The following is a 10191-nucleotide window of genomic DNA, read 5'->3' as shown; positions in this document are numbered from 1 at the left end:
TGGCCTACAGTTCAGGGCGTCTCGATACGTATTTACCGAAAGATTTTGTGCCACTGAGATTACGCACATTAGTGATATCGCCGCCTTGTTCAAGCTCCCTGAAGGCTTTGCATTACTAGAAGTGGCCTTTTCATCCAAGTAGAGCTGCAGCAATCCGATAGTGCAGTAAAACGCCCCAAGGAGGAGAGGGACCTAATAATAACCATAGAGATTGTACTTCAATTAAAGAAAAAAATATATATGGAGGGAAAATTTGAAAGAAACAGTACGAGGATGTTGGTGCGAAGAGGGCCGATATCGACGGCCCAATTTCGGTACACTTGGAGATTGACCCTCGAATGCAGGCCATCGAGAAGAGGGCCCAGGAAGAACCCCGACCCGAAAAGCGAAAAGGAGATAGAGAGCCATTTGAATTTAGTGCCTTTTCTTCTTTCCTTACTGAGGCTGCTGCACAATGGTTTAGAGTGCGAAAAGCAGGGCTTCCGACGATGGAGGAAATTTGAGAAGAGAGAGGGAGGAGACGCCGATGCTAAATTGCTTAGCATGTTTGTTTTAATCAATGAGAAGGAGAGGATAGAGAGGAGTGAGAAAGAATCAAACACAAGTATAAGGCATCAGACAAAGCTGAGGCTGTGGTTTTCCCTCCCCTCAGAAATATCTTGGACTTTTTGGCTCTTCTGTAGTTCTGTTCCTCATGAGATAAGTGTAGGTTGGACAGTTGAATTGTAAAAAGACAATTTGCGCCGTCATCGTCTGCTTCTCTAGCATGTACATCCTAAGTGGTAAAGCCAATAACAAGGCTGATGTATTTGTTCTGTGATAAGTGTATATCTTCGTAAATTACCAGATGGCGAAAAANGAAAAAAAAAAAAAAAAAAACCAGTTAACATTCTTAACATGAAATTAATAGCCATAAACATCCTTGTTACGTTACGTCTCAACGGCAAGGAAAGAATGGCAAAAGCAAAATGACTAATTTAGCTATACCTGGTGAGCGATTTCGCTAAAAGCAACTTGGATCAGATAGTTGAACTTCTTATTCTCCGAGTTGTTCCAAAACTTTTTCACTATGTACCAGCTCAAAGAGCAAACTGATAGACCCTCTTCTTGAGACACCAATTTCCGAATCTTCTTCTTAAACTCTACCCCGTATTTTATTCGCAAAATCAATCTAAGATGGATGATACTGTGCATTCACGCAAGTCGCCCTTTACAAAGTCCAGAAAAATAAGATCAATATACAGTTTCACCGCGCTCCCGAGCTATATATCTAAATTAACACTATGCAACACCATCAGCTTATAAATTCCAATTGCGAGTTCTCATCCATATGCCGAGCCAAACTATCCAACACATCACTGCACAAACCAACATAGTAACTAGTATTATCACCAGCTACAAAGCTGCACAACTTATCGCTAACCTCAATCCGACTCATCCCTGCCTCTTTTTTATCACTCGTCCCTCTCAACGCCTTCCGCGCCTTCGCAAACTCACCCCATTCTCTCTCCGCAGCATAAATATTCGAAAGTAGAACATAAGTCGTCGCCCCTCTTGGCTTCAACTCCATTATCTTTTTCGCCGCCAATTTACCCAAGATTACATTCTTATGCATCTTACAAGCTCCGAGAAGCGCCCCCCAAATCGATTCGCCGGGTTCAAACGGCATTCTCTGTATTAAATCAAAGGCTTCTTCGATCCTCCCTGCACGTCCTAACAGATCTACAGCACAACCATAGACCTCCAAATTAGGCTCGACATGATACTCGGTTTTCATCAAATTAAAGTACTCCCATCCTTCTTCGACTAACCCAGAATGGCTACAAGCACTGATTAGACCCAGAAATACAACATGGTCCAATTGGATACCCACATTTACCATCTCGTCAAACAGTCGAATTGCCTCGTAGCCGTACCCGTTGTTCCCGTAACCGATCATCATCGATGTCCACGATAGTAGGTCTCTACGGGACATCTCATCAAACACCTTTTTCGACTCGTCCACGCTCCCACATTTGGCGTACATATCGATAAGCGCATTGCATACCTGCAGGTTATTTCCGAACCCGCTCCGAAGCACAGCGCAGTGAACTTGCCGCCCGCATCGTAAAACTGCGAGACTAGCGCAGGAAGACGCGACGCTAGTGAAAGTGAAGCAATTCGGCCGCATGTTTTGCACGCGCATTTCGAGAAACAGCTGAAGGGCTTCGTGCGGAGAGTGACGGTCGAGCCCGGCTATCATTGTGTTCCAAGTGATCACGTCTTTTCGACGCATGGTGTTGAACAACAACTTTGCATGGCGAATTTTCGTGCATTTGCAGTACATGTCGATCAACGAGTTGGAGAGGGGGGTGTTGGAAATAAGATCATGTTTAACAGAGGCTGCATGAAGCTGCCGACCGAGTGTCGGGTGTCGGATCGAGCCGCACGTGCTGATTGCGATGGAATAAGCAAACGGGCTCGGCTCGACGCTGTCCTGCTTTGTAAAAGATTGAATTGTCATATGCATGTTAAAAATGTAAAATTGATGACACATTTGTAGTAAGATTTGCTTCAAACGTAGATATATACGTCTATTTAAACAATTATTAGGAGTTGGATTCAACGACTCGGGGTGTATATATATAAGTCTATAAGAATTATAGAACTCAGAACACCTGATTTTTCGAAGCGGATTACGGGTCTAGATCCGGATATTTTTCGAGTCGGGCATGATTGGGGAACCGGGTCGGGTCACAATTTGCCACTCCCACTAAGAAGAACGTAGTCATATCTTCCGGTCTATAGACCGGGTCCGGCCAACATATTTCTAGTATGGTAAATGCATGTCGCGTATAATATACTCACAAGGACCATTCTCCTGAACATCTCGAGTGCCACGTCAGCCCTACCCCACCTGGCATACCCCGCAATCATAACCGTCCACGTCACCGCCGTTCTCTCGGCCATTTCGTCGAACAAGCGCCGGGCGTCGCCCACGGCCCCGTCGCCGCAGGACGCGTACGCGTCGAGGAGCGCGTTGGCGACGTACGGCGCGGCGCCGAGGCCGCGCCGCACGGCGGAGGCGTGCGCCGCAGCGCGGGCGCGGCGCCGCCCCGGGCCCCGGCACGCCGCGAGCAGTGCGGAGAGCGTGAACGCGTTCGGCGCCGCGCCCGAGCCCGCCATGCGGCGGAGCGTCGCCCACGCCTCGTCGTGCAGGCCGTTGGATGCGTAGCCCGAGATCATGGCCGTCCAGGCGACCACGTCCCGGTGGGGCATTTCGTCGAACACCTTGCGGGCGAGCGCGGTGGCGCCGCGTCCGCATAGAGCCTTGATGATGGTGGTAGCCTCGCGGGGGGAGAGGGGTCTAATGGGCCTTGAATTGGGCTGGGCTTCAGATCCATAATGGGCCTTATAAAATATACGTATGGATCTTTTGCAATTTAGTTTAAACATGTTCTAAAAAAAAATTGCTTATCTGGTGAGGAAGGGAATTTAAATTTGAAAAAATCTGGACGACTTAATTGTAAGATTAGCATCTCTTCGTGATAATAATGGGATTTCAGGTATAAAAGCGAAAAGGAATGATGAGAGAAGGGCATAACGGTCTTTTAGACTTTTGAGTACCAGGAACAGTTGAGGTACTTATTCTTTCCAAAGTTTACAATACACAAACATAACTAAGATTAACTTAATTTAATACTCCACCTAAACGGACGAGTATACAGGTGGATCAACAACCATTGACCGATTAAAAGAGGTTAGTTTCTATTTTGTTACGAAGCCGAGCAATTAATATTTGAACGAGCAGGTCACACGATCTTTACATGCGACCCAACAGCAGTTTTATATGATCTACCAGAAATTAAGGTACAAGTAATAACTTGAGATTGACAGATATAAAAACATACGAACACAGTGAAAGGAAAATATGGACCTTTGCATGAAAATGGCCTCTCTCCTCTTGCTCTTTAGAGCGCTTCTCGACGACGAAAGCAGTTGTTTGCAATTCGCAAATTCGGAGGAACGGCGGCTGCTCAATCGATTTTCAGCTCAGCGGCAGTCGAAGCAGCAGCAAATCAGGAGCACCCAAAAGCCGAGGACGGAAGTTCGCTGCTTCGACAGCAAATACTGTGAGCAAGCTGAGGAAAGATTGCAGATAACTTGTTTACTGTGGCCTTAGTGCTCTCATTTTGAGTCTTCATGACAACTTCTTACTATAGGTGAATAGTCTATGAATCATTTAAGATCCATCATTTAGATTTCACATGAAATGTAGTGGATCTTGCGACGGAAACCTGAACTTGGAAATTTTGGCAACTTTTGATTCCAGAGTATGCAGGCAAGGTTTGTCAGAAGTCGACACATATTTTTCAGCCAAACAAAATTATGTAACAATTCATCAGATAGAAGAATATTCTATAAGGTCTCAAAATACTCGATCAGGAAGGGCTAGAAATATGTTTGATATATGAAATTCTTCTGTAAGATTAAGGTAAGTGATATCAAAACTTTTAAAAGTTCATGTAAAAAACAAATTACTCCCCCATAGACTCATATATATATATATATATATATATAGAGAGAGAGAGAGAGAGAGAGAGAGAAAGAGAGAGAGAGAGAGAAAGAGAGAGAGTCCGGCTATGGTACTTATAAAAACATCAAACACTTGGTATTTGTAAATTTATTACCATTAGATCTATTCCTTTTATCATTTTCACTCATTAGATCATATTATTCAACCAACCACTCACTCAACCCTAAGGGTCCCACTTCAGCCTAACCGCACATTCTTTAATTCAATGGTACGAGCTCAATTCTATATGAGTCTAACTACTTTACTAGCAACAGTACCAAGCTCTTAATATTATCGAGGTTTCTACCGTTAGATCTACCTTTTGATCATTTCCATCCATTAGATTATACTATTCAATCAACCATCCACTCAACCCTAGGGAACCATTATCATCCAACCAGGAGATCACTATCATCCTACCCGGAGACCACTATTATCCTAATTGCACATCCTTTCATCCAACGGCCGAAAACTTAATAGTACCAAACATTTGGTACTATCGATAGTATAGTAACATAATTCCATATACATATATATATATATATATATATAGCTGACTAAAACAACTTTACATCTCTAAAATCATCCAATTTGCTGATCTGTCAAAATCTGTTGCATCGACTATGGTCCAGTACAATAGTTAGTGATGTAAGAAGTTGGCAATATTTACAGAAATATCCGGCAAGAAGAAAATTTAATGTACAGATACTAACATGCAAGTGAACCACTTTCACCTGAACAAACGAATCCCTTTGTTGTTTTCGAAGTAATCAAACACCTCTATCAATATATTTTTCTTTTTCCTCTCGTGTACACTGTAATTTATTTCTTTAAAAGAAAAAAGAAAAGTAGGGGTGGTAAACTTGGCCACCTTTTAAACAAGGACCTGTGATCGGGCAGCTAAGCGGGAGCACTTGATCCGAGCACTTTTGCTGAGGCAACAAGCACAACCTTCCAGAAGCTCGAGGTCCTCATCGCATGTTAATATCGAAGCCATTTCCGGGTTTTCTAGAAGCATTTTGGAGGTGAGGAATCCGGCTATCGTCCATGTTTGGTATAAGCGCGACTGCTTACCGATGAATCTCCCTGATCGGGTGTCGTAGTATTCCGGCCACTTATCATTCGATAGCCTCTTCTCGGCCAAGGAGACAGCCCGCTCAGCTAGGTCGTGTCGGCCCATCTTAATGCAGGCAAGTGTGAGCTGACAAATGTAATGCAGAAGAAAACTTCAGAATTTCAGAATTATAATTGGGAAAGGCAGATATTGAGTCAAAAGTGATGGAAAAGCCACCTGCCATAGTAACGTCGGCCAAGATCCACCATTGTGGTATGACCAAGGGCTGCACATAAAGCAATGCTTCTTGTTAGACAAAAATGATTATTGCCCACAATTTCTAAAGGTTCGAAAATCTTAATAATCTTAAATGTATCAAATGTTTTTTTTTGTGGAGAACTTTTGATAATTTGGTTACGTAGAGGTGTACAACATCCCATACCTCCTGAAGTAATTTTTTTTTTTTTTGGGAAAAAAGAGGCTGTTCGGAAAGCACTAAAAAGACGATAGTCCATTAAAACACTCACGTGTTCTTCGGATCACTCCCAGTAATAATACGCCATTCCTCGTACTCCAAAGCAGGGTAACATATTTTAAGAGGCATATTTGCTACTAGATCATCCCATTTGGCTTCAATAAGATTGAGAATGCCCTTCGCTTGCCTTTCAGTGGCTAGAGAAGAGACTATGGCCCACAAATTCCCAAGTGAAAAGAACCTAAAATCCATGTGGGCCGGCTGTAGATTTCCGATCAGGTATCCTCCTTTTTCAGGAATCCAATCAACTAGCCATGAAGGAATCTGCTCTGGGTATATATTGAATTTATTAATGGCATCATGCGAATACTCTTCAGTTTTGTAACGATATATCTCATTGATCTTTTTCATATCCACCCAATAGTACTCCCTGATGTGAAAGGAAAGAGCACTGAGTCTGTTATTAATAGCGCGGACGAGGTTCTTAGATCCATCATTGATTGATATCATTTCACGGGAGCACCGCAAAGCTGAATAATACAAAGCCTGCAAAATGAATTTTGTTAAGAAAGTGAAAAATGATTATAAACTTTTTTTGGCAGATCATGTAATTTGACTGGAAAGAACTTAAAAAGACAGAAAATAAATGAAAAAAAAAAAAAGCTACCTCAGCTATCTTTCTGCATTTTCTAATCAAACAAACTATGAATGGACCAACTTGGGACAAAAGGAAAACGCATGTCAATAAGATAGCCTAAGCACCGTTGAGGACTATATAGCCTAAGCACCGTTGAGGACTATATAGCCTAAGCACCATCCAAACACAAATTCTAATAGGATTAATAGAAAGGTCCCCAAAGAAACTAGACTAGCAAGCTTAGGGCACCTAACTGATATAAATGACAGTACAGAACACTGAAGTGAAAATGTACTATATCAACTTACTTGGATCTCAAGAGGGTGCCCATGAATGCCCATCCGTCGATCAATCATGCAAGAGCCATCAGTGACTAATAGAGAAGGAAACATATCAAATCCATCTGATAAACATAAATTCAGAATCAATTTAATGCCTGTTTGTACATCAACCCTCTCTTGCAGCGCATAATCTCCAGTAATCCTCCCATAAGCTCTCAGCAAAATAATCCACCAAAGTCCTAGCAACAATAGTGATAACCATTAGATCCCTCTAATTATCCATTGATTCTATGTAATAACAGATCCATTTGCCATTACAGAATGGCCTCCAACAAACATGCAAAATTGCACACCTACCCATACAGAGTTGGTGTTTGCGTGTGTACCCCTAAGAACAACCTAAATTTGCATCCATGCCATATCAGGGGTATATTTGCTTAAAAAGTTTTTTGCTTAGATACCACGGCAGGGTCATGAATGGAAATACATAAGGTTTCTCAGAGATATGCTCATGTACGTGGTTTTGTACGGGTTTTATGCAGTTTTACATATTTGCGGAGGTATAAACACAAGAAACACTCATAAAGCTATAAAAGTACACAGCATATACTCACCAGAATCAACAGGTGCTACACGCCCAATAGCGGATTCTCCGAAGTCAGGGTCCAAAACCTCCTCAAACGCTTCGTTGCTTCCATCCAAAGGCACAGTTCTAACCTTAAAACTAGCAGGCATTAGCCCTTGGCCAGGACTGTAGCAATCCACAGTTTTCTCCCAACTCTGCTCACCAAGTAGCATAGAAACCATTTAGACGTGAGAAAATTGAAATTAGCAGGTTTGCAGGGATTGTAGTTTACAAGGAATTCATATGTTGAGAGATTCGAAATTCAATATTTGTTGAGATCTAAAAGCATATAGACAGTCCTGTCTACGGAGAGTAACAGGATGTCATAGTTCAATACCTTTAATTACGCATAATATTTTTTGTTTTTCCTCATACCAAGATCATTCAATGGTGTCGACAAGAAAAATGAACTAACTGGCTCATCAACTACTACTAAAACTTATGTAATAACAAAGTACGGAACTCCTTCATGAATAAAGTAATTCTCAGTATATATCTTTATTAGGTTACTGCCCATTAGTGCATCACAAACAGCTTTTCTTAAGATTACTTCTTTTAGCTACCTTTCATTGCAATTAGGAATCATTTAGTGCGGCGCCAATGAGTTCTCTGGTAGGTGCTAACAATTCACTTCAGTTTAATTTGCCAGATTTAGCAACTACTAGAATTCTTCACATCCTACCAACAAAAATTAAACAACTTAAAAAACATTCTCATGAAAATATTAAGCACATTATGTCCAAGTATTCAGCAAAATTGCCAACCCTAAAAAGAAGTTACTAAACAACAATAGTACCAATATGATAGCCTAACAAGGTATTCGATCGAAAAAATAGAAGATATTTAACCTGAAGCTGCAAGGTGTGGAGTAGGAAATTGCGAACGATCTCGCCCTCTCCCTTGAGGAGGAAAGCAATGGCGGAGGGAACGAAATCCCTGATAAAAACCTGGTCGTAATTGAGCATCTGGTTCACCGTTCCGGGATCGTTCGCCGCCACGGTCCCAATCGGGCTCCCGCAGTAGCTCACCACCGCCCTATTCAGAAGCCACCACGCCTCCTTCTCCGTCGCCGACTCCTCTTTTTCCCTCCTCGCCTCCGATTCGACCTCCGATCCGTCCAAAATCGCGTCTCTGCCGCTACCCTCTTTGACTTTAGCTTCCTCTTCCGTTAGGGTTACGGCACCTTCTTCTCCCACCTCGGATTCTCTAACCCTAACCCTAGCCTCCTCCTCCTCGTCGTCCTCTAGGGCTCCGGACGCCGCCGCCACGTTCTCCACCACGAGAGGCCTCGCGCCGACCCCGTGGATGCAGATAGTCTCGAAGGTCTTGTCCCCGCCTCCGAGGCCGGCGCCGGAGACCTGCTCCGGCAACGTGTGGAGGCGGCGGAGGGTCCCCAAAGCGCCCCCGAGGGGGCGAGGTGGTGGAACACGAATGGGATCGGGGGAGAGCGGGGCTGGGTCGAGGAGGCGGCGGGCTGCGGCGGCGGCGGCGGCGGCGGAGGAGAGTAGGCGGCGGCCGAGGACGTGGTGGTGGTGTGGGCATTTTGGGAAGATTCCGGCGGCGGCGGCAGCGCCGCCGCACCAGAGGAGGCGGCGCGAGGAGGGGCGGAGACGCGACATGGCGATGGGAGGAGAGAGAGAGAGAGAGAGAGAGAGAGAGAGGGAGAAGAAGAGTCCGAGGAGAGGGTTCGGAGGATTGGAGAGGATGGAAGAGGAGAGAGAGAGAGAGAGAGAGAAAGAGAGAAGAGAGAGAAGAGTTTTGGCCTGGGGTATTTCGGGAAGGAAAGTGGGGTGAAGGGAAACGCCTAGAAGAAACATACAAATTATATTTCTGAACCTGGTGCACCAACTCATTGTGGACCAAAATTATCAGCGGTTCGCTCGATTTTTATTTAAATCTCCATTTTAAATTTTCAAAAAATAGAAATTTATTGGACGGTTGTGATTTTAAAGAAGGATGATGTGGAGAGTCGATCGTTTGAGATACACTGATGACGTGGTGGACCTGGTTCTTACTAATTGTTAGATCTTTGGTATGGCGGTTATTGACGACGGGTTAGTTAAAGAATTCGCCAAGAATGGATAGTGGGCTGAATCCGACCACGTTTGGAACATGCAGATCCAAATGAAAATTCAAAATTTGAGAAAATGATCATAAATCTAATAATTTTTTTAAAATTTTGGACTAAAATTATATTAATTCTAAAAAAATCAAATTTTAATTCAAAATAAGAAAAAAAGTAGAGAATATCATTTTAAATTTTCATAGTTGAAAAGTTGTGCGCGTATATTCTGATTATTCTAAAACCTTTCATCGTGCTTCTCTCTCTGCTGCTACATCTCTCATGAGTACTAAAAAGTCAATAGAAGTCCAAGCTAAGTTATAAAAAACTAAAAACAAAAGTTCCATCAATGTTGCAACATACAATATTTTCCACATCAACACAAAACTATGCGAATATAAGAATATGGGTACTTAATTTTGCGGCAATTATTTCTATACAGTTTATTGCTTGGCGAATAATTTATCTTATTTATTTAGAGAGTTTACAATTTACGATCGAA

At 43.0% G+C, this 10191-nt stretch overlaps 2 protein-coding genes across 4 annotated transcripts; both read right to left on the bottom strand.

Annotated features, from left to right (window-relative positions):
* On the bottom strand, positions 568 to 3572 carry LOC109720455 (putative pentatricopeptide repeat-containing protein At1g56570). Of its 3 annotated transcripts, none has more exons than XM_020247581.1 (3): positions 2848 to 3572; positions 988 to 2479; positions 568 to 831 (listed from the first exon to the last, which is right to left on the bottom strand). In XM_020247581.1, exons 1-2 carry the CDS (start codon positions 3433 to 3435, stop codon positions 1295 to 1297), a joined length of 1773 nt encoding a protein of 590 aa, XP_020103170.1. In that variant the 5' UTR covers positions 3436 to 3572; the 3' UTR covers positions 568 to 831; positions 988 to 1294. The 3 variants fall into 3 exon arrangements, with proteins under 3 accessions (XP_020103170.1, XP_020103169.1, XP_020103171.1); XM_020247580.1 differs by having other exon boundaries at positions 568 to 814; XM_020247582.1 differs by having other exon boundaries at positions 568 to 814; positions 988 to 2476.
* On the bottom strand, positions 5221 to 9327 carry LOC109720454 (neutral/alkaline invertase 1, mitochondrial-like). The gene is made up of 6 exons (XM_020247579.1): positions 8476 to 9327; positions 7617 to 7782; positions 7030 to 7241; positions 6137 to 6630; positions 5847 to 5895; positions 5221 to 5756 (listed from the first exon to the last, which is right to left on the bottom strand). The coding sequence occupies exons 1-6, from the start codon at positions 9244 to 9246 to the stop codon at positions 5430 to 5432; spliced, it is 2019 nt and encodes a 672-aa protein (XP_020103168.1). The 5' UTR covers positions 9247 to 9327; the 3' UTR covers positions 5221 to 5429.

Source organism: Ananas comosus, linkage group 14, assembly GCF_001540865.1.
Source record: "Ananas comosus cultivar F153 linkage group 14, ASM154086v1, whole genome shotgun sequence".
NCBI lineage: Eukaryota > Viridiplantae > Streptophyta > Magnoliopsida > Poales > Bromeliaceae > Ananas > Ananas comosus.
The sequence above is the reverse complement of the archived record's forward strand: the minus strand, read 5'-3'. Positions and strand labels throughout refer to the sequence as shown.

Bases quoted from the DNA above. Each gene is read 5' to 3' on its own strand.
- LOC109720455 (XM_020247581.1), bottom strand. From the start codon at position 3,435: ATGTTTAAACTAAATTGCAAAAGATCCATACGTATATTTTATAAGGCC. The intron at 2,480-2,847 runs GTGAGTATATTA...TCTTTTACAAAG, and splicing joins TGTTCAGGAGAATGGTCCTT to CAGGACAGCGTCGAGCCGAG.
- LOC109720454 (XM_020247579.1), bottom strand. From the start codon at position 9,246: ATGTCGCGTCTCCGCCCCTCCTCGCGCCGCCTCCTCTGGTGCGGCGGC. The intron at 7,242-7,616 runs GTGAGTATATGC...TATTGTTGCTAG, and splicing joins TGTAGCACCTGTTGATTCTG to GACTTTGGTGGATTATTTTG. The intron at 5,896-6,136 runs GTGAGTGTTTTA...CTTTATGTGCAG, and splicing joins GGGAGTGATCCGAAGAACAC to CCCTTGGTCATACCACAATG.